Genomic DNA, 24,285 nt, shown 5'->3' with positions numbered 1-24,285 from the left:
TAAAACTTTATTTTTTCACTTGGGGAAAGACTCTTGGCAAACCTAAATTTTCATCCTCTTTCTATTGTGTTCAGTCATATGAAGTCTCCTAAAGGTAAGGAATATATCATTCAAACAATCAGTGATGTTTGAGGGATTATTCTGTGCTGTGCTCTATACTCAGCATTTGGGAAAGTCCCAACCGAATGAATACAGTCTGTGACCCCAAGGAGCTTACAATCTAGTTGGGGTATACACAAAACTCAACTGGAAATAAGATACGAGGAATTCAGGCTGAAATTATGAGGCATTTTCTCACTGTGATGAATAAATAACCTCCAGAAAGAACTTAAGTCAATTTGATCTCCATATCAAGATTCCATTAGAAATAACTACATCATGCACTTCTTAAATCCTAACAACTGTCTTGTTAAATGTTGGAATTACTTATCTGAAATACCTTTAGGTGAAATTTATGAGCTTTATCCAAAATGAGAGGCACCAAGTCATCAGAAGGTTCCCCATTATCATCAGCCAAACCAGGTGGATACCAGGACAGCGCAATGACACCTAGAAAGCAGAAGTAAAATGAAGGTGATGCAGACAGATCAGTCTTGAACTGGAAGACTGATGCTTTCATTCAGGGACCCTTCTAAGATTGTCTCATAGGAAAACTGCCGTGATGGTTGTTTGTATATGGAAAATCGGATGGCTGCATTACCACTTTCAATACTCCATGGACAATGTTTATCAAGTGTCCATTGAATACGGCACACGGTTTTCCTAACCCTGTGGCAAAGAACGAGGAAGACTTAGGATATACTGGCACGTGGAACTCCAGGGAGAAGGGAGAAGTCAATGGAGGCCAGGATAAGTCCTAAATATTTACCCTGAAACACAGAGGCAGAATTAGAAACATTTACAATGACCAGCTATCGTAACTCAGGTAAGAAGAGAAGGGAAGGGATAACTGAGTGAAAGGGCCTCCATAATACTTGCCTCCAGTGGCCGGAACCGATGGGCTTCCCTGAAAAGGCCTACGGGGTGGTGGTGGTTCTGATAGGATAAAGAAAAGTGGCAAAAATATTACTGGCAAAGGCGGTGAGCCCTCTGTGGGACAGTGGTGGGTACTCAACTCAGCGTATACCTACAGCAGAGCTTAGTACAGTGTCTGGCACACAGTAAGTATTTAACAAATACCATAAAAAAATGGTACTCACTGGGACTTAGCAGACAAAGGGCTCAGAATCATAAACAGAACCATTGGGCCTCTTAAAAATAACAAATAATGCCACATGGCTAGTGGTAAAAGCCTGGACCTCAGAGTCAGAGGACCTAGTTTTAATTCAAGCTCTGCCCCTTGCCTGCTGGGTGACTTTGGTCAAGTCACTTCATTTCTCTATGCCTCAGTTTCCTCATCTGTAAAATGAACATTAAAAATCTGTTTTCTCTTCCTTAGACTGTGAGTCCCATGATTCTTATCTGCATATGCTATATCTACCCCAGTGCATAGCACTCTTGGTCCACATAAGAACTCAAGAAATACCATGATTATTATTGCAATTATCATGATGCAAAATCTCACTTTTAATTTGTGTAACCGTCGCACCATCTTTTTTTCTCAGAAGAGATGTTTTATGGGATTAAATGTAGCTTTCATTCCATTTTGTTTACTGAGTTCACTAGTTCTATACTAATGGTACAATGGAAATTTCTCCTAGGATAAGTCATCTAACTCTACACCCCCAACACTGGCTAAAAAAAACACACCAAAAACCAGTTATAGACTATTGGCAGTATAAACATGTAATCAAAATCCTATCCCTCACTATAGATTTGGGTTAAAACTGCTGGGAAAACTTCCAAGGAAAATACTGTCATATAAAAGAAAAGTCTAAATACTTAAATCAAAGAATCAATCACTTTTAAACTGACAAGAATATAATGGAAAACCATTAAAACCTGTCACAAGTGATTCAGGGGATAACTTGTTACTTCAAGCAGCACCAAATGAAATATACAATTTTTTTCTCCCACAGTTTAAAAGGAAGCACCTCTAAAACCGTTAAGGCCATAGTGCATGCAGCAAAGAGCGAGCCCATTGCCAACCAATTCAATATAGTGTAATAAAGTAATGCAGGTATGATTTTCAAGAAAATGGCAAAGTGCAAATAAACCCAGTGTTCCTTACACTTGAAAGGGATAGAGACCCTTGAGAATTGACACTAACATGAACATAGTAAGGCACTACTGCTATCATTATTCTGATACAGAACACTGAGGAATGGGAAAATAAATGGCTGAAATGGAGCTATAATGGAAATCAAACCATAGAACTAAACATTGTAAGTGCAAATGTGGAAACAGGATTTTTTTAAGCCTTATCATAAAATATGCATATTCCCAATTTTGGAAAAACACAATTCATGTTGGGGTGTCTCACCCTCAAAATTCCTAACTGTGCATTCTTACACTACTGTTGCTTTACTTTTTCATCTTTCCTTATGTGCCTTTCACCAGTTCCCTCCCCCCGCCTCCTTTTTTCCTAGTTGGTGAGCCCTTGAGGCCAGGGTCAGCATCTGATTTTCACTTTTTTTTCCCCCCTAGCACTTAATTCAGTGCTTTGCAACACAGTAGACACCAGCTAAATACTATCACAATTTTCCTGGTTTTTAAAACTCTTTGCTACCATATGAAGTTTAGGAGATCTCCCCAACACCTTGGCCTCTCTTCTGCTTGAAATAAACTCAGTATTCTGGGGCAGAACCAGATCCATGGTCAATGAAGGCTGCCTGGGAACTTGAGAACACTAGTCTAAATCCAGAGGAGGCTGTGGCTTTTTATTTGATCACATTTATTTGACTTATTTACATATTTTAAATAGGGAAAATATTTTTGGGGTCCCTTGAGGATTGTTTGTCATAGTGAGAGTTCATAAGTTTGTGATATATTAGAAACAAAAGCAAGGTGAATCAGTCATATTGATTGAGCGCTTACTGTTTTTGGAACACTGTACAAAGCACTTGGGAGAGTACACTACAACAATAAACAGATTCTCTGCCTTTTAAAGTTGGATCCTTTAGCAATCCAACCAAAGGATTGCTAAGGGCTGGTTAATGATCCAGAGATACAAAGCCAAATCAGTCCTATCAGGCACTGAGAATTATTTTAACAACTGTAAGAAAAGAATACCAATAAATAACAATACAACTAATGTAGCTACAGAGAAGGATCTCAGTAGGGATTTCATGGGAATGATAGATACCATGTCACATAAATGTAAATTATTCAGAGGTTTGGTACAGAGATGATAAAGACATTTAATGATAATGTTTAAGACATGAAGGAAAAAAATTGAAATGGTCTTCAATATTTTCAAACAAAAATGATTGAATTAAATTATGTGCCCTTTTACTTATAACAGGGTGGTGCTGACAAAAAGGTGTTGTGGGGGAGGAAAGAGCAAAGATTTAGGTTATAGAACAAACCTGGAGTAACTGTTGTTACAGGAGTTTTGGATTATTTGTGGTTCAAGGTTATACTCTATTGTTTCTTCCTAAGGGTAATTTATGTGTGTCCATCTTCCCCACTAGATTGTAAGATCCTTGAAGGCAGGGATTGTGACTACTATCTCTACTGAACTCTCCCAAGTGCGAGTCCCATGTGCAACAGGCCTGTGTCTGACCTATTTTGTCTCTACCCCAGCACTTCCTACAATTATAATTATTATTCTGAACAGAGTAAGCACTCAATAAATACTATTATTGATTGGTTGATTCTGGGGATTGAGCCAGCTCCATCCTTGGGGCTCATTTCACTGGGACTTGCATGACGATCCAATTTCTGGGGGCACAGAAGTAGATGCCCTTTGCCTTACGCTTCATACATGCATGATTATCTGTAAGTGGGGTTTCAATGGATGAACCCTGGATCATGCCTCATAAAAAGGCATGTGCCCAGACAACTGTCTCCTGCTTGCTATCGATGAATCAATCAGTCCAGATAGATGAGACTGAGATACAGTGGCATTTGAGGAGTGAAGTGTGTGGGCTGGGTTGTAGTAGATCAGCAAGGTAAGGAAGGAAGAGGAGAGATGGTTGAGTGCTTTAAAGCCAATGGTAAGGGGCTTCTGTTTGTTGTGGAGGTGGATGGGCAATCACTGGAAGTTCTTGAGGAGTGGGGAAACGTGCGCTGAGTCGTTTATTAGAGAAATAATATGGTCAGCAGAGTCAATTATGAACTGGAGTGGAGAGACTGGGGAGGCAGGATTTACATCCCCAGATTACGGGGAGGAAGCAAATCTGACACTGGGCAACAGTAACCAGGTCTGCCATTGACCACAGAATTTAACTTTTATTAAGCACCTTAATCTCACTCACCTTGCCTCACTAATTTGTAAACATACATTTGTTCACATAAACTGATGTCAGTGTTCAGGACAAAAACAGTAAGATAGTAGCTGGGCTGAAACCACATTATATGAAGTTTCACTTTTACAGAATGCAGGTTATTTTGCAAATATGTTGTTTTAAAATGGCATCCTTGATTTATTTTTGGTCCAATATTGTGGCTGTCCTACCACATCATCTTTACGACCTACTGCTGACCTTCTTGTTTTCTGAATATTGCTACTGGGAATTAGGGAAACATTTCATTAGCGATAGCAGAATTAAGAGCTAATCTCCTCTCCAAACTAATGAAATCAGATACTATCATTGAAATTATTTAGCTTCTTGCATTTTCATGACCTGTCTTTCCGAGACAGGAATGCCCAAGGAGGCTTTCATTTAAACCACTTACTAAATTTCATATTATGTCAACTCACAATCACAAACTGCAGAATCAATCTAATTAAAACCAAGCTTGGTTTAAACCTCAGTACCTAGGTTTTAATAGTATAGAGCTTTATTAGATCTGTGATTCACCTTGGAGTTAAAATCAATTTAGACTTTATTTTGAAGCTGAAAATGGCCAATTGAACTCTGACAAGGTTATGAATCTCAGTTGGTCTGTAAATGGAAAAGTTGTACTGCCTGTGGACATGGGCTGTTTCAGAAGACCCACCAATCCTGATTTTGGGAGTCTAATTTCACATTTGCAAGAACAATTTCTTCAAATGCTTTTCTCTGCACCAAAAACAATATAGGTTCTAGATATTATTGCAATATATATGGTTGTGCAAGAAAGAGCAGATATTTTTATTTGGTATGCTTATGCCTGAACCATGTGAAGCTTCTGCTTATGATAATAGTAAGAATAACATTTATAAAGCACTTACTCTGTGATTGGGTTTGAATCTACCACCAAAGTGTCAATCTAAAATGTCTGTGCGGTGTCTGTGTTTGGTCAGTTTGTGTGGGTATGTAATTCATTACCACAGGATGCTACTTTGGACAGAAGATAATAGGACGTTAGGAGTGGGATAAATTATCCCAGTGATGGGATAATGGAGGGAAAGTTTGGGATGCACAGGGAAAATTGGGAGATTTTGGATACTGTTTACCCCAGTGGCTAAGATGAATATGCAAGAAAGCCAACACGATCATACAGTTCCTCCAAGCCTCCTGTGGCTAGTGCTGATGGCAGAATCTTGTTCAGAGAATACACTGGCATGAGGCATCTGGATAGCATGGTCTAGTGGAGGGAGCACGAGCTTGGGAGTCAGAAGGACCTGGGTTCTAATCCTGACTGTCATGTGCTTGCTGTGCGACCTTGGCCTAGTCATTTGACTTACCTGTGCCTCAATTACCTCATCTCTAAAATGGGAATTACGTCTGTGAGCCCTATGTGGGACAGGGACTGTGTCCAACCTGATTACCTTGTATCCACCCCAGTGCTTAGTATAGTGGAAAAATTTAGAGCAAAAAATAATTCCATGGCTACTGCCTCTAGTTCAATCAATCAGTCAATTAATGGTATTTGAGTACTTAATGTAATGCTTACAGAAGCAGTATGGCTCAGTGGAAAGAGCCCGGGCTTGGGAGTCAGATCACGGGTTCTAATCCCGGCTCCGCCGCTTGCCAGCTGTGTGACTTTGGGTAAGTCACTTAACTTCCCCGTGCCTCACTTACCTCATCTGTAAAATGGGGATTAAAACTCTGAGCCCCACGTGGGACAGACTGATCACCTGGTATCCCCCAGTGCTTAAAACAGTGCTTTGCACATAGTAAGCGTTTAACAAATACCACCATTATTATTACCATTATTAATGTGTGCAGAGCACTGTACTAAACTCACAGGAAGGTACAAGACATCCCTACGAGTTGGTAGACACGTTCCCTGCTTACATTCTAGAGGAGAAAGGAGCTTATAAGAAAGCATTCTAAAAATTCAAAATATAGTCTAAATGACATTCAGAGTATATATTACTTTTACCATACTTTCCTACATTTTAATGAGCCATTGTCCTATTCTGATCAGTGGAAGACATAAACTCAAGTAACCTCAGCAGCAGTGGACTTGAACTACCAACTATCTAGGAAACAAACACCACAGCAGGTAAGTAACTATGAAATTAAAGTTCAGTAAAAGTGCTGTTACTCCCCAACAAAAGCATTTTTAGAACAGAACCCAGGCAGATGACATTTAAACTTGAAAAACTAGCTCTTTCTGATTACTTAATTTTCCCCTACCTCTGCCATTTCTGGTACAGTTTTAATAGCTATCAGATTCAGAAATTAGCCTTTTGACCTCTTGAAAGCTGAGATGTCATGCTTTCGGAAAATAATTCAGTCTTGATTTCTAGCTGCAGGATCTGTGAAAACAAGGTCAGGATGGGACGTATGGACAGGGTGCAAAGGTAATGTGATTATTTTTGAAATACATCAGATATATTTTGCTTTTTCAGGACAAAATAAAACACTGCATTTAACTGATACCTCTGGCAGTGCATTTCTGTCTCTAGTCTACTTGGTTTGGGAAACTGAGGCAATAATTGTCAGTAACCCCATAAAATTAAATGAGGTTTTTCAGGACTTATTATTTAACAATACACTTAACTGGAGTTCAACCATGGTACTTGCATTCTTCATAATGAAAGTGATCAAATGAGCATTTTAGATTTTGGTGATGAACTTTGGTACTTACCGAAATCATCATTAAATGCAGTTTACAATAACATTTTCTAATTTGACAAGCAGTCAAATTGACTTTTGCTATTCCTGTCCTTGTGGTGAGAGAAATTCTAGGATCCAGTAGGAATTGATTCCCATGTTTTTTTTAGCATTTCCATCACTGGGAAATTCTTGACTTTGAATGGAGGGGCCAAAGTCTGTAGGAGCCTACAGCTGTCTGTACAGCCAAGAGTTAATGTCCTTTATTGTTCATGTAATATTAGCAGGCATTTATACAAACCATCAGAATGCTTTAATGGGCATTCGTTTTAATTAGCAAACATTATTCATCCTCTGAATCACTAGATCCAACCTTTTTCCAAACTACTAGTACAATTATTGCAGCCATCAAATTTTCAATAAAACCTTCTCTATTTGAAGACAGACTGTGTCACTAAATGTCATGGCTATTAATATTCACTGACAGATTTTCTTTCAGACAAAAAAAAATATGGCTAGCAGAATGTTTTGACGATCCCGATGGAAGGCTGAAGATAAAACAGGCTGCATTCCTAATAGGAATTTGGAATAAACTCTTCAGAGGCTTGCATTCAGAGGCTTGCCTGGTGTGGAACGAAATGTTTAACATCCAAGAGCAGCAGAACAGGGCCACATAGTTAACACAACCTGAACATTTCCTTCTCATCGCAACATTAAAATGCACAAAATATCTTCCTAATGAAAGAGGACACATATATGCAGTTCTGCTTAGTGAAGAACAAAGGCATTTTGCTTTCTAAGTCACAAATAGAGCTTCTAAGTCAGAGCACCAAAATCTTGGCTCAACTGAATAAAAGCCTTAGGAGGGCAAATGCTGATTTTCAGACAAAGACAGAAACCAACTGAGATGCTAAAGGAGACTGTTAATTCAAAAACTTCTTGACTTTCTAAAATTTACTGCAATTAATGGGAAAAAAATCACTTGAACATTAAAGTCGTCGGGACACTCCAACTTGTGAGCTCCATTTGGCAGGGACTATGTCCAACCTGATAAACTTGTATCTACTCCAAGAGTTTAGAATAGTGCTTCACACATAGTGAGTGCTTAACAAATACTATAAAAAAGGGAAAAAAAAGACTGTAGATGCGGGATGGTTTCAGGTTGGTAAAGAGCTTGAAAATGAAATACAGTCTTTAAATAACCTTTACTCCACTCTGAAGCTTCCACAGTGTGAGTAGTCCCAGGCTTCTGATGGCTCTATCAACTAAATAGGAAGTGAAGAGCTGACCCAGTCCCTATGGTAGGCAATTGTGTGAGTTGGTTACAATCCCTTGGACTGAAGCTTAGCGCACTGGGAGAACTTTGGGGGTCTATAAAGTCAGAGGGTAAAATTGAGGAGTTTGGAGGAGGGATAAAAGTAGCGATGCAGGTCTCGGTGACTGAATCTCTAGGGGAAATTTCAATCACTGGCCCAGGAAATCATCCAAAGTGGGGTCAAGATGGTGCAAACTATTTCTGTGAAAGGGCACACACTGAAGCCTGGCAGAACACGATAATCCCACTGACTTCAATCGAACCGCACAACCTAGTCATTGTCCAGGCCATGTGGTGCCAGAAATAGGTTCTAAGGCATTAAGTGCTGGTTTGTGATTGTCTAGTAACCTGACTTTAGGTTGACCACTGGAATTTAGGTATGACACTGGAAAATAAATCATGTCTTTGCCTATTTTTTAAGTGTTAATTAAGGTGACAATTTTGAAAGGGTCCTCAATCATTAGAAGAAATAACCTATGTTGCTTTCTGGTCTGCCTACACAGTGAATGGAAATGGCCAAAGGAAAACGACATGGGGGAAGATCAGGACGGAGAGGTGGGGTCCAATCCTGCACCGAAATGAGGAATATTCAGGCTTCTGAGGTAACAATCCTGACAGTACCGCTCCCGTGCTCCATGAAGTACCTTAAGGCACCAATAATAATAATAATGTTGGTATTTGTTAAGCACTTACTATGTGCCAAACACTGTTCTAAGCGCTGGGTAGATATGAGGTAATTAGGTTGTGCCACATGGGGCTCGCAATCTTAATCCCCATTTTCTGGATGAGGTAACTGAGGCTCAGAGAAGTGATGTGACTTCCCCAAAGTCACACAGCAGAAAAGTGACGGACCCAGGATTAGAACCCAGGTCCTGCTGACTCTCAGGCTCGTGCTCTATCCATTAGGTCATGCTGCTTCTCCCCAGTCTTAAAATGTCTCCTGTTCAGAAGGGGATTCACCCAGTAGGACATGACTGTTGGTGAGGCAGATGAAATTGGTAAGAGGCAGGGTGCCTTTGACATCTCCAAAAATAACCTAAACCAGGTGGACTGACTCCAGAAGGTAACTGATGAAACAGTATGTGCCAGAATCCAGAACAGGGTTGCTCAAATGATTATCTTGCATCCGTTCTGTTGCAGCAGTACTGACTGTTCTGTCACTCAATCTTCCTGCCTGCTCTCTCCCTCTGCTCTCCAGCTCACTTGGTCAGCCATTTCATATTCTTTCACCTTTTGTTTCCAGGCTTGCTCCAAGAATGCTTTTTTGATTAAAATCCACAACTGTTGCTTTGGGTTATAATTAAAATGATGTAGCTACTCCATAGTACAGTAATTCCAAACTGTTTTCTGGTGAATGGGGCTGGAGTCACCCTAAATTAACTTTTTTTAATTTTTTTTTAGTACCCCTGCCTATATACAATAATTAGATAGGTATTACAGTGAAAAAAGGAACAAAGCCCAGGCCCGGCAGATTTTGAATGAAAATGATTGTTACTGATAAACATTTATTTTAACTAATTTTGGCAAGTCAGTTAACTGAGTTTGGAATGGAATTTTTAAGAATTAGCATGAGAATCAGTTTGCACTCAGACTGCAGAGAAAGAAATCAATGGAAATGACCCACGTGATCTGCTCTTCTCTGTGACAAATGCGTTCTGGTAAAGTTGCAGGAGTTGTAACCCTCTTGCAATCAATCAATCAATAGTACTTATTGAATGTTTACTCTTCAGAGGCTGCTGTACTAAGCACTGCTCTGCCTGAACTTCAGTTCTTCAGCAGTACCCCAGACAACCATGTGGCCCAAATGCCCTCTGCCAGGACTGGGTTTCTTTTAGACTGAACTTTCCAAGAAATTCCAGATTTGGTCAGAATTCTATGCTGGGAGGACCTGGTCCTCAGTACAGCACCAGGTGTTCTCTGGACTGTGAAGATGCAACCCTCCTTTACGAAGGCATGCCCAAGGCTTCCCTAGAGACTCCGACATATGGGGTTCCTCTGATGGACGGTTAACTATGCTTTTCCATTTCTTTTCCACCTCAGGTCTCACATTTAGACCAATCTGCTGGGTTCAGGCAGATCACTGCAGGCAGGAATATGTGTTGGTTTTGTACTCTCCCAAGTGCTTAATACATACATATTTGGTTCTGTACTCTCCCAAGTGCTTAATACAGTGCTTTGCACAAAGTAAGCACTCAAGAAATATGACTGAATTGAAAACTGAATTGATGTTCAGGTGAGGAAGTGAGCGGGGTTGGGGGGAGAGGGCAGAAGGACTTCCATCCCTACCACTAGCATTTGTCAGTTCAGTGAAATTATAACTCCAAAATGCTAGTTATCGACTTCCCTGGAAAAAGTGGGTTTCATTAAGCAGCACTTTGGCTCGGCATTGAATTATTTATTTTGTCCGACTGCTGCTCTATCCACCTACTGTGGACATGGTACCTGACTCACTGTGGTCAGGTTCACAGAGAAAAGGATCCGATCACTAGCCCCACCCTGCCAGAACTTAAAACCCCATGTTAGCTTTGTAGACACAAAACAATATGGAGGGATATTATCTAGGTGGAAAACGCTGGCCACCTGAAAGCTCAACTGTGGATCCGTCCACACAGCACTTCAGCAGTCACACTTACTTGGGATTGTAAGATTTTTTCCCTAGACCTTTGGTCCCTAGCAAACTAGGTGCCTTCTCTTTGGGATTAATTTGTGACCGGCATTTAAAGTGACATATCATCTTTAATAAAAATCAACGAAAGGGGACTTTGAGAGGGGACAACCTCTAGGGTTAATATGCTTGACCTGGGTTCAGAAAAGTGAGGCGGCCAAGATTTTTGATCTTCTTAAAAAATCCTAGGGGCATCTTCTCTTCAGCTCTAGGAGTCTCCTGCCTCCCTCCAGAATTCTCTTGGTGTTAGAAATTTGGGTCTATGCCCGGAAAGTGTTACCAACATCACTGGTTGAAGCCAGAGTATTACTGAGCAGTCTGCCTAATCTGGAGCAAAATGCCCTTTTGTCCATCGGGGAGTATCCAAAACTGAATATCATAGGATTATGGTCAACTCCTGATTATCCAGGGGAAGCATGGCAGAACATGGAATTGAAATTCAAAGACACTTAAAACCTCATTTCTGCCATTAGGGCCAACCTCCAAACCCCAAACCTTTTTATTGCTAGCAAATAGCACACTTTTTTTTCCCCCCTTCTGTCCTCTGCCAACCCACTGCCAGAGGGACTGACAAGAAAATAGAAATGAGTAGTGGTAAACAAAGCAAAAGGTCTAGAGAATATTCTGAACACATCGAGACCTGGCCGGATTCTTACATTGGCTCGCTCTTGTGAGGGGGAACAGATTAATGGAGAAAAGTGAATAGTCACTTCAAGGGAGGAATTCCTGGACTGGGTTGGTGGTCTGGGATTGTCACCCTCCAAAGATCTAGCAGAGTAGGACAAAAGGAATAAACATGCCTGTTTCGCCCTTTAGACTTTAAGGGCAGAGACCGTGTCTACTAATTCTACTATACTGTCCTAAGCAGTGAGCACAGAGCTCTGCACACCACAGGTGGTCAGCCAATACTACTGATTGACTGTAAAATGTAACTGGACAGTACCAGAAAAGGGAAAAGTTAAAGCGGAAGGCCAATGTGTTTGTAATATGCCATGGAAACTGACGTACTTACCAATTGATGCGGAGCGCATTTGCCTCATGTGGGTCTCTATGACTGAAGGGTCCCTAGAGCTGTAGGGTCCCAGTTCAGGGTAAAAGCTGGATGCGATGTCATCTGGAGGAGTGTGCCTTCCCTTTGGATAATTGCTGGCAATTTTGGCATCCCAGTGGGGTAAGATTTGGTGGTTCCAGTGAATGTATTTCCCATCAAACTGGGGATTTCCAAACCAGCTGTAGTAAAATACGTGGAAATTATAATTGGGAGGGGGAAGGTCTGCCATCTTTGCTTCAGTGGGCAGAGATGCTTTCACGCTACTGACTGCAGTGATCTCTATTGTCTTCGCATTTGTCACACCATCCTCCCGGGCCCTTATCACCGCCTCTGGCTTCTTCTCGAGGTGGGTCGTTCGTTGATGGACCTCTGGGAGAAGGCCGAGTCCAAATGGGTCCCCAAAAACTGCTCTATCAGGTCTCAGGGTTTTCAAACCCATCATCAGGGAGCAAATAACCAGGATGAAGAGGAACAAAATGATGCATGTTCTTCTGCGAAACCTGGCCATGACGTCATAGTTCAGAGGCCAAAGTGGCCAGTACTCAGCTGCAATGAACTGAATGAGAAAGAAAAAAAATAGCCAAGGAAATCAACAAATGCTCCACTAGATTTCAAATCATAAAACCCTGCTTAAATTTCAAGGCAATAATCTATGCAGTCACAATGTAATATATACTGATTTAAGCATTGATTGCAGTAAAAGGTTCTCTTACACCTGTTTTGAATATGAATTATAATAATGGCCCAAATATGTCAATTTCATCTACCTCCTAATTAAATTTAGTTTGGAAAAAGGGACAAAGTGGTAGAAATTCTATTCAGGCAGTAAAATCTATTTTATCTTTCAATATGCAAACTAAGCTAATGTTTAGAGTCTTGAAGGTGAGAAATCCCACTAGTTGCCTGAACTGTAATTATGTTCCTAGGGTATCCTGCATTAAAAGCTGATTCTTAAGAAAAATATTTATAAATAAGTAAATAATGGCATAGCTATACAAGAAATTTTCAAATGTGATATCTCCAAAAGATGACAGAGAACAGTGACTCTCCTCAAAGAAATGCTGGGCCTGATGAAGGTAAGGAAGAAGGTGGCCCAGTAGATCTTTGTGCCTTCCTCATCTTCCTTTCCTCTGTACTTTGGAATTCTGATCAGTGAGCACCTTCAAAGTAGTCAATACTGAACTTGATTTATAGTGAAGGTTTATTTTTTTAGGCCAGAGTTAATGTAGAAAAACTCTCAATGATTCTTTGGCAGAGCAATTTTCAGGATGCTGCTGCCAGCTCACTGCAGATGCTCTCCAAGGTTCCGTTGGGAAAGCCACTCTCAATTTGATGGGAAGGAAAAGGAAATGTTACTCTAAGGAAAATGGAATCCTTACTGTTTGTTCAGGACCAGGTGACTCCTTCCTGTTGTCCTTGGTTGGGCTTATTGCCAATCTCAGAGAATCTTTCATTCATTCATTCAATAGTATTTATTGAGCGCTTACTATGTGCAGAGCGCTGTACTAAGTGCTTGGAATGAACAAGAAGGCAACAGATAGAGACAGTCCCTGCCGTTTGACGGGCTTACGGTCTAATCGGGCGAGATGGACAGACAAGAACAATGGCAATAAATAGAGTCAAGGGGAAGAACATCTCGTAAAAACAATGGCAACTAAATAGAATCAAGGCGATGCACAATTCATTAACAAAATAAATAGGGTAATGGAAATATATACAGTTGAGCGGACGAGTACAGTGCTGTGGGGATGGGAAGGGAGAGGTGGAGGAGCAGAGGGAAAGGGGGAAAAAGAGGGTTTAGCTGCGGAGAGGTAAAGGGGGGGTGGCAGAGGGAGTAGGGGGAGAAGAGGAGCTCAGTTTGGGAAGGCCTCTTGGAGGAGGTGAGTTTTTTAAGTAGGGTTTTGAAGAGGGGAAGAGAATCAGTTTGGCGGAGGTGAGGAGGGAGGGTGTTCCAGGACCGCGGGAGGACGTGGCCCAGGGGTCGACGGCAGGATAGGCGAGACCGAGGGACGGTGAGGAGGTGGGCGGCAGAGGAGCAGAGCGTGCGGGGTGGGTGGTAGAAAGAGAGAAGGGAGGAGAGGTAGGAAGGGGCAAGGTGATGTAGAGCCTTGAAGCCTAGAGTGACAGGGAAAAAAAATGAGCAATATTAGAAAACATCTGGTTATTTTCTTTCCAGCATCTGGACATTACCCAAAGAGTGCAATCATGGTAATGTTACGAGGCACTGGCAATCACCTTTACCTCAAAATCAGGGCATATCTACAAACCTGGATGCACCCAGATCAATCAGTCAATCGTATTTACTGAGTGCCAACTGTGTGCAGAGCACTGTACTAAGTGCTTGGGAGAGTACAATATAAAAAATAACATACATTCTCTGCCCACAATGATCTTACTGTCTAGAGGGGGAGACAGATATTAACATAAGTAGATTATGGATATGTATATATGTGCGGTGGGGCTGGGGAGAAGGATAATAATAATGATGGCATGTAAGTGTTTACTACATGTCAAGCACTGTTCTAAGTGCTGGGGTAGAGCTAATTGGGCTGCACACAGTTCCTGTCCCACATGGGGCTCAGAGTCTTAATCCCCATTTGACAGATGAGGTAACTGAGGCCCAGAGAAGTGAGGCGACTTATCCAAGGTCACACAGCAGACAAGCAGAGGAGCCCAGGATTAGAACACAAGTCCTTCTGACTCCCAGGGCCATGTTCTAACCACTAGGCCATACTGCTTTCCATAATGAATAAAGGGAGCAAGTCAGGGTGATGCACAAGGGAGTGGAAGAAAAGGAAATGAGGGCTTAGTCAGGGAAGGCCTCTTGGAGGAGATGTGCCTTCAGTAAGGCTTAGAAGGTGGGGAGCGTAATTATCTGTTGGACATGGAGAAGGGAGGGTGTTCAAGGCTAGAGGCAGGATGTGGGTGAGAGGTTGGTGAGATAGACGAGATTGAGGTACAGTGAGTGAGTAGGTTGGCATTAAAGAAGTGTCTGGGCTGGGTTGTAGTAGAAGAGTAAGGAGGTGAGGTAGAAGGGGACAAGGTGATTAAGGGCTTTAAAGACCTGAATGCCTTTGCTACCCAAGCAAGTGCAGATTTTATTACGTTTCTGGCTTTTTCTGACTCCAGAATGAGGAGGAAAAGTTGCTATGCATTTAGCCTCATCTTCCTTCCTTTACCCTCTCATCTTAGACTGGCAGTGGGCAGGGAGCAAGAGATAGAGAGTTCTCTTATAACTGATATTTGTTCAGTGCTTACTGTGTCCCAAGCACTGTACTAAGTGCTGGGGTAGATACAAGGTAATCAGAATGAACACAGTCCCTGTCACCCAGGGAGGTAGAGTGTGTCTAATCACTGCTAGGTCCGGTCAGCTAAGCCTCTGAGCTTGATCCCAAGGAGAGATTCCACCTGCAGTTCCTAAAATCCAATCAAAAACTAATGACCAACGACACATCCTGCGATAATACTAAAAATGTAAGGCTTCAAAAAAAAAAGTGAGAACTTTTAAAATCCATTACTTTTCTGTCTTTAAATTTCATGAAATGAAGGGTACTTTGTGTTCAGGTTACACAGATCTTTTCCAAAATAGACCTTAACTAAATTTACTGTTTCTTTTGCCACTTAAAAATATAGGTTCCTTGTTTCATCCGTTAATGTCAAAAATGCCAACGCTGGTGCTCTGGCCTCCTCCTCCTCTTTTCTTTTTCTTTCTCCATTCCTTTTGCCCTTGCTCTGTTCCTGCCGTTCCAACCCTCTGCAGCCAGTTGGGACCCATGAGCTGTCTCCAAGCCAATCAGAAGCTTTTCAGAGTGACCTAAATGAATACAACTTTTACTCTATAGACAGATGGCCCCAAATACAATTTATTACTAGATGGTTCTTTCTAATCTGCACAGAGTCCCTAGGGAATTGAACACTTCATTGTGGAGTTGGTGGATGCTGAATGCTTTTGGTTTTCTATTAAACCTTTTTTTCAGTTTTATGTTCTTCCAGTTTTCCTGGAATGGTACTGATCTAATTTTCACAAGATTTCATCTCTCACTGGATAGGTTGACCAGTGATGAATTGTTTCAGATGGCTTCTGCTTTCTTTTCTATCTCTAGTCAGAACATTTCCTGGTGCTTTTATTGATTTTGGGCTATATTTGGAATATATGTCAAATCTGCTCACATAACCTTCTCCATCTGAATGGGAAAACATACTCCCGGACACTCTTACCTGATGACAAGTCTTATACGTATCTTTATTGAACTAAAACTTGACTGTTCAAAACCTGATTTTCCCAGTGAGCCCTATCGAAACTTTCTTGCTCTGCCTAAACAGTTGATATTTCCATCATTTAAACTTAAAATTGTGCATTTAATATCCAAGCCTATAGGTTCCCAAATCTGTAAGAAAACATCTTTCTCATATCCCAAAATAACTAGTAGAGATTCATTTCAGAACTGTGACTATAGATCACCAGTCTTCTTGATGATCATAAAGCAGAGGTGGAATAAAAGACAATTTGTGAATATTTTTGTATCCATGTTCCTTGAAGCAAAACTGTTCATTCATTCAATTGTATTTATTGAGCGCTTACTGTGTGCAGAGCACTGTACTAAGTTGAACCGTTGTAGTTCTTGAAAGTCCTCTGTGAACTTTGTGTCCAGAGTTGGTATATGAATAGTACCCAAAAAGAATGAAGGTAAATAATACAGGAACTGACGGAAAGGCAAAATCAATCCTTAATGGATGTGGGTGGTTTTGTCAGTGTGAAATTTTATTTCCTTGGACAGAAAAATATATTTGAAATAATACTGTCAGCCCTAGCAATACAATGTAGTTATCAGAACGACTGAATACAAATAGTGGGGAGACCATAGAAACAAAGCTTTCAAGCCACTATACCTTCAGAAAATGTAATGCATTTTTTTCTTCAACCTGAAAGTCAATATTTCTGACAGTGACTCGATTGAGAGGCAAATTCCTTAATAAAATCACTCATTATTTTTATAAAAGGTTAGAACATAGGCAAGCTCGGGGCTTTAGCTAATTAGCTTAAGTACATTTGTGTGTATCTTTGCTACGAGCCAACAGGCCCTATAAAATGACAGATGGTGGTGGTGGGAGTCACAGTAGTAGAGGCAGCAGAAGCAGTGGCAGGAATACGATAAAAGTTTTTTTAATAAGATGTGACAAAACTCTTAGAGAGGAGTTGGAGTTATTGACTGGGACCCATAATAGACTACTAGGGGAAATGTTATGGTTATAGAGGGAAAATTGGAACCGTTTGATGGTGCAGACCTCTTTCCCTATGAAGAGGCCATTCCTACCCTGCACATCCAACAATCCTTCGAGCTGATGTGTGGAAGTCCCTGAGGCCCTGCCTCATTTCCTATACTCACACCATTCTGCCCGCTCTCTGGGGACTGCCTGAGTAAACGCCAGGATCGAAGGGCAAGGGATAGGGGAGTTGCTCAAAACCTCACTGGGGGATGGTGCTGACATCAAGTTGTTGGACATTAAACTTAAATTCGGTTTTATATAACCAAGATTATCTAAATGGAACGATAAACCTGGTCCTAGACAGATCTAGTCTGTAAAGAGAGCCCAAGCTGACAGAAACAGAAGGCTCCGTCATACAGACATGGACTCTCCCCAAGCGTGACAAAAGCAGCCATGCAAAACCTGATCCCAGCAGAGAACACAGGAAAACCCCAGATGAAATGGGCTGTGATGTTTTCTCCACCAGATGCTGCCCTTGGGTTGGGGGCCCAGGGAGACTATACCTAGGTAAAACCATCCCTGGGGAGGGGAGGTTTAGGGGTTGGGGGAGACCCTCAGCTTTTAGAAGTTTTTGCTGCAGTCATTTCTCTGACCACACAGAATCCCTGGTTCTGCCCAGATCCCCTGAGAAGGCCAGGCCAGGCTGAGAGCAGAGGCAGAGAGGACTTCAAAGACTCTTTCCCTTGGTGAGGGGTGCTTCTCCCTCTAACTCTCCCGATTCACCCAACCTCAGCTGCTGGTCTCTCCAGCCAAGGAGGTTAAGGAAGGTTTCCCCGGGAGAGGGCTATTTGGGAATCGGACTAATGCTGCTCACAGTCTAGGATCTGAACCCCCAAGGGGTAGCACCAAAAAGCAGCTCCACCTGGCAAGGAGGAAGAGGGGGAGATATCTAGGTGGGAGAAACCCTGATGAAGGAGAACAAAGGGTGTAGCTCACCTGGGGCTTCCCAAAATATAACCCTGGAGCCAAGAGCTAGTTGGTCTGGGCTGCTGGGTGGAGGTGGCCAGAGACATAGAGGCCCGAGGTGGAATGTAAGTACCACGTGGGTGCAGCGTGAGTCAGAGGACCTGGGTACTAATCCTGGTTCTGCCAATTCCTTTGCCAATTGCTAGCTGTGTGACCTTCAACAAGTCACAACTTCTCTGTGCCTCAGTTTCCTCAACTATAAAATGGGGATTCAATACCTGTTCTCCCTCTCTCTTAAGACCGTGAGCCCCACGCAGGACAGGAACTGTCTGACCTACTTGACTTATACCTACCCCAGAGCTTACAAGACTGTTTGACACAGAGTAAGCACTAATAAGTATCAAAAAGCAAACCAACCAACAAACATGGGCTCTTCTAGCTCCTTCCCACTCTCCTATCCAGGCCTCATGCTCTTCATGCAAGACCCCCTGTTTAGATGGACTTGTGGATAGATCTGTGGGTGTGTAGTTGTGTGTCGCTGACTTACCCTGTTCTTTGGCTGAGGCCTAATAACCATCTCTGGCCAAACCCAGGGACTGACACCAGGCAGAAGTGGTGGTAGCAAACACCATTTTAACAGACTGGCAGCTACCTGGCCCATCCACTGACAACACTGAATATTCCACTTGTGACAAGGGAGATGAGGATGAACGGTGACATACTTACCAGTTCATTTAGGAAAAAGGTCCTGGCCTGGTGTAGAAGTGCTATAAGCCAGACATACTCTGGCTAGGAATTGGAGACATGAAAAACAAGAAAGAGACAATTAACAGTAGTCTGAAAGGAAGGTGGGGTGTAAAACTATTCATTCATTCAATCATATTGCATTCATTCGCATTTATTGAGCCCTTACTGTATGCAGAGCACTGTACTAAGTGCTTGGGAAGTACAATTCAGCAACAAATAGAGAAAATCCCTGCCCACAATGGGCTCACATTTATTAAGTGCACACTGCATGCAGTACTATGCGCTTGGGAAGGTACAACACAAAAATAAAGTGACAATCCTTGCCCACATGAGCTCACAGTCGGGGTTGGAGCAGGGAGAGACAGACATCAATACAAATAAAATTATGGATATATACATAAGTGTTGTGAGGCTGGGAGGAAGGGAATAGCAAAGGGAGCAAGTCAGGGCAATGCAGAAGACAGTGGGAGATGAGAAGTGGGTGTTAGTCTGGGAAGTTAGTCATGGAGGAGATGTACCTTCCCTAAGGCTTTGAAAGGGGCGGGGAATAGTAATTGGCGGTTTTGAGGAGGGAGGGCATTCCAGGTTAGAGGCAGGACGTGGGCTAGGGGATGGCGGTGAGACAGGCGAGATGGAGGCACAGTGAGAAGGTTAGCACCAGAGGAGTGAAGTAGGCGGGCTGGGTTGTAGGAGGTGAGGTGAGGTGTGAGGGGCCCAAGGTTACAGAGTGCTTTAAAGCCAATGGGAGGACTTTTTGTTTGATACAGAGGTGGACAGGCAACCACTGGAGATTTTTGAGGAGGGGGGTGACATGTCCTGAACGTTTCTTTAGAAAGATGATCCGGGCAGTGGAGTGAAGTATGGACTGGAGTGGGGATAGGCAGGAGGTTGGGAGGTCAGCAAGGAGGCTGATGCAGTATTTTAGGCGGGATTGGATGAGTGTTTGTATTAATTCTTGTGCGTTTTATGTACTATTCACCGATCATGATATTGAGTCAACTGGCTTAGTGGTAGCCCTTGCAGAGAGATGTAAGTACATGCTATAGAAGTCACTGCAGAGAGGGTAAATGATAAACTTCAGGAAATCACAGAGGTGAAAGAGCCCACCAGAGATCAGCTGATCCAGCCTCTGCTTTCAGCCAGTTGAAGAGCTCGACCCTTCAGAACAGACAGAAGTAGCGTGGCTTAGTGGAAAGAGCACAGGCCTGGGAGTCAGAGGTTGTGGGTTTTAATCCCAACTCTGCCACTTGTCTGCTGTGTGACCTTGGGCAAGTCACTTAACTTCTCTGTGCCTCAGTTACCTCATCTGTAAAAATGGGGATTAAAAAATGTGAGCCCCACGTGGGACAATCTGATTACCCTGTATCTACCCCAGCCCTTAAAACAGTGCTCAGCACATAGTAAGCGTTTAACAAATACCATAATTATTATTATTACTATAATGAAAGCCTTATAGCAGAGATAATCTATGTCTCTTGGCCTTTAGTCAATTTCCTCTTTTGTGGTTAACTGTGAACAAGCAAGCTGGTTGATATTCACTCCATGAAATCCTTCATAAATGGTAATTAATTACCACATAGCCCTCTTTTCACCAAACTAATTCTCCATCTCTTTAACCCAATATTCCATTCCTGTAACCACTGTTACCCCTCTCCTCTGAATGTCTCCAGATTCTCCTCAACCTTTTTAAAGAGCAGTGGACAAAACTGGCCACCTATACTGGTTGCAGAATAGAAAAGAAGGATGTGTACTTGGTCTCAACACACCATTCTCCAGTTCATATACCCCAGGACCATGATTCCTTCTTTTCTAATGGTACTCCATTGCTAATCATATCCTACAAGTGACATGTTGTAACCCCTGAGGGCCTTTTCTGCTTTACTTACCTAGTCAGTGTTTCCCCAAGGTTGGCTCCACGATAATACTACTTTATATTTACGCTGAGCTTTTCTCTTGGGAGTGTTATCATAAGTGTATGATAAATTCATTCATTCGTACAACAGTACTGCAAAAGTCAGTGGTTGGTACTGTAAAACACATTTTATAAATGGAAACTGCTAGATTCAGGTTTCACTCCGAGAGCAAATAAATCAGGTTTTCTGAGAAAGGTGCTAAGATTTAGAAGAAACAGTGTGGTGTAGTGGATAGATCCTAGGCCTGGAAACCGGAGGACCTGGATCCTAATCCCGGCTCCACCACTTGTCTGCTCTGTGACTTTGGGGAAGTCACATAACTGCTCTGTGCCTCAGTTACCTCATCTGAAAAATGGGGATTAAGACTGTGAGCTCCATTTGGGATCTGGACTGTGTCCAACCTGATTAACATATATCTACCCCAGTGCTTAGTACAGTGCCTGCCACATAGTTAAGAGCTCTATAAATACCATAAAAAACACTGGCAAAGGCTGGTTATTCCTTCATCTTGAATAACCCTAATTATTTTATCATTTATTTTTGTGTCTTCTCCCCCAAATTATCTGAAATCATTCATAATGCAGGGAATAAAAACTGACCTTATTTTTCAGCCCAGGGGGATGGGGTTGGGTAAAGGGCTTATGACCCCAAGCAAATCACCTTGATGTTCTATATTACATTACTTTCACCTTGCACAATATTAGAGGAAATTGAGTTCATTGTTTTGAACAACTGTGCTTTACATTTCCTTAAAGAAGTGAATCCATGAAAACAAAATTAAGTCGGTTAAAATAAATAGAAAGGATGAAGGCCAAAATTCTCACATGCCCCTAATGGGAAATAAAAGATCAGAAAGCTGAGCCAAACCTTCTCCCAAGAAGCCTTGATATTAGAGAATGAATAGAGAGGGGCAGGGGAGTGGAGGGGCAGGATGTGCTAGGGAAGAGGGGCAGGATGCACTGGAGAAGATGGGCAGGATGTGCTGGGCAGGGGGGAGAGTGGCAGGATGCTCTGCGGAAGAGAGGCAGGATGTGTTGAGGGCATAGGGGTAGGATGGTTGGGGGTGAAGGGGCAGGATGTGCTGGGGCAGGGGGGCAGAGGGGCAGGATGCGCTGGGGAAGAGGGGCAGGTTGGGTTGGGGCAGAGGAACAGGATGTGCTGGGGTGGGGGGAGAGTGGCAGGATGGTTGGCTGTGTAGGGGCAAGATGGGTTAAAGGCAGAGGGGCAGGATGGACGGGGGGTGGAGGGGCAGGGGGTGCAGGGGCAGATGGTGCAGGGGCAGGAGGGGCAGAGGGTGCAGGGGCAGGAGGGGCAGAGGGTGCAGGGGCAGGAGGGACAGAGGGTGCAGGGGCAGGAGGGGCAGGGGGTGGAGGGGCTGGGGGGCAGGGGGGGCAGGATGGACAGGGGGTGGAGGGGCAGGGGGTGCAGGATGTGCAGAGGGTGCAGGGGGTGCAGGGCCGGGGGGGCAGGAGGGACAGGGGGTGCAGGGGGTGCAGGAGGGACAGGGGGTGCAGGGGCGGGGGGGCAGGAGGGACAGGGGGTGCAGGGGGTGCAGGAGGGACAGGGGGTGCAGGGGGTGCAGGATGTGCAGAGGGTGCTTGGCGGGGTGGGGTGGGAGTACCGGGGCGGGGGCGCCGTTGCGGGGCGGGAGCGGGGGCGGGGGGAGGCGGTTGAGCTTGTCCCTGGGGCCCGGGCGGAGCGCACTCACCCGGCGGGGGCCCGAACCCCAGCGCTGACGAGCGCGGGCCGGACGGCGGACCCGGACCCGGAGGCGGCCGCAGGGACGGACGGACGGACGGATGGATGGACGGACGGACGGACGGAAGGAGGGAGGGAGGGAGGGAGGAAGGGAGGGAGGGAGGGAGGGAGGGAGGGAAGGAAGGCGCGCCCCCGCGCCTCGGCTCCCGCACGCGCGCCGCGCGCTCCCGCCGCCCACCGGCCCCGCCTCGTCGCTCTGCGCACGCGCCAGGAGGAGGGGAGGGCGGCGAGGACGGCGCCCCCCGGCGGCCCAGCGCCGCCATGACGGGCCTGGCGGCGGCCCGCACCCGAGGACGGACGGACGGACACACACACACACACACACTCTCTCTCTCTCTCTCTCTCTCTCTCTCTCTCTCTCTCTCTCTCTCTCTCTCTCTCCCTCTCCCTCTCCCTCTCCCTCTCCCTCTCCTCTCCCTCTCTTCTCCCTCCTCTCTCTCCCTCCCTCTCCCTCCCTCTCCCTCCCTCTCCCTCCCTCTCCCTCCCTCTCCCTCCCCCTCCCTCCCCCTCCCTCCCCCTCCCTCCCTCCCTCTCCCTCCCTCTCCCTCCCTCTCCCTCCCTCTCCCTCCCTCTCCCTCCCTCTCCCTCTCTCTCTCTCTCCCTCTCTCCCTCTCTCCCTCTCTCCCTCTCCCTCTCTCTCTCTCTCCCCCATTCATTCATTCATTCATATTTATTGAGCGCTTACTAGGTGCAGAGCCTTCATTCATTCACTAGTAGTTATGGAGCACTTACTAGGTGCAGAGCATTCATTCATTCAATAGCATTTATTGAACGCTTACTAGGTGCAGAGCATTCATTCATCCACTAGTAGTTATGGAGCGCTTACTAGGTGCAGAGCATTCATTCATTCAATAGTAGTTATTGAGCGCTTACTAGGTGCAGAGTCTTCATTCACTAGTATTTATGGAGTGCTTATTAGGTGCAGAGCATTCATTCAATAGTAGTTATTGAGCGTTTACTAGGTGCAGAGTCTTCATTCACTAGTATTTATGGAGTGCTTATTAGGTGCAGAGCATTCATTCATTCATTCAATAGTAGTTATGGAGCGCTTACTAGGTGCAGAGCATTCATTCATTCATTCAATAGTATTTATGGAGGGCTTACTGTGTGCAGAGTATTCATTCATTCTATAGTATTTATTGAGCGCTTACTATTTGCAGAGCATTCATTCATTCAATAGTATTTATTGAGCGCTTACTAGGTGCAGAGCCTTCATTCAATAGTAGTTACTGAGCGCTTACTAGGTGCAGAGCCTTCATTCAATAGTAGTTATTGAGCGTTTACTAGGTGCAGAGCATTCAGTCATTCAATAGTATTTATTGAACGCTTACTAGGTGCAGAGCATTCATTCATTCAATAGTAGTTGTTGAGCACTTACTATGTGCAGAGCATTCATTCAGTAGTATTTAAGGAGCACTTACTATGTGCAGAGCACTGGACTAAGTGCTTGGAGCATACAATTCGGCAACAGATAGAGACCATCCTTGCCCATTGACGGGCTTACAGTCCAATGGGGGGAGACAGACGGACAAAAACAAGACAACTTCATCGCAATAAATAGAATCAAGAGCACTGGACTAAGTGCTTGGAATGTACAATTTGGCAACAGATAGAGACAATCCCTGCCCATT

General features: G+C 43.7%; 1 protein-coding gene across 4 annotated transcripts in view; it reads right to left on the bottom strand.

Annotated features, from left to right (window-relative positions):
• The window catches only part of MANEA (mannosidase endo-alpha), a 29,954-nt gene extending 7,269 nt beyond the window's left edge, over positions 1–22,685 (bottom strand). The window contains exons 1-4 of one of the 4 annotated variants that reach the window (XM_039914815.1): positions 22,605–22,685; positions 18,963–19,025; positions 12,024–12,618; positions 440–549 (exon numbers count right to left, since the gene is read on the bottom strand). In XM_039914815.1, the coding sequence (XP_039770749.1) occupies positions 440–549; positions 12,024–12,570 (657 nt within the window). In that variant the 5' untranslated portion in view covers positions 12,571–12,618; positions 18,963–19,025; positions 22,605–22,685. Of the gene's footprint in view, positions 1–439; positions 550–12,023; positions 12,619–13,441; positions 13,580–18,962; positions 19,026–20,090; positions 20,174–20,869; positions 21,098–22,604 lie in introns of those variants that run through there. The other 3 variants (XM_039914817.1, XM_039914816.1, XM_001506654.3) reach the window with 3 other exon arrangements.
• Positions 22,686–24,285: the final 1,600 nt, after the last annotated feature.

This window comes from Ornithorhynchus anatinus, chromosome 19 (assembly GCF_004115215.2).
Source record: "Ornithorhynchus anatinus isolate Pmale09 chromosome 19, mOrnAna1.pri.v4, whole genome shotgun sequence".
Taxonomy (NCBI): domain Eukaryota; kingdom Metazoa; phylum Chordata; class Mammalia; order Monotremata; family Ornithorhynchidae; genus Ornithorhynchus; species Ornithorhynchus anatinus.
This window is presented reverse-complemented; position numbering and strand designations above follow the sequence as displayed.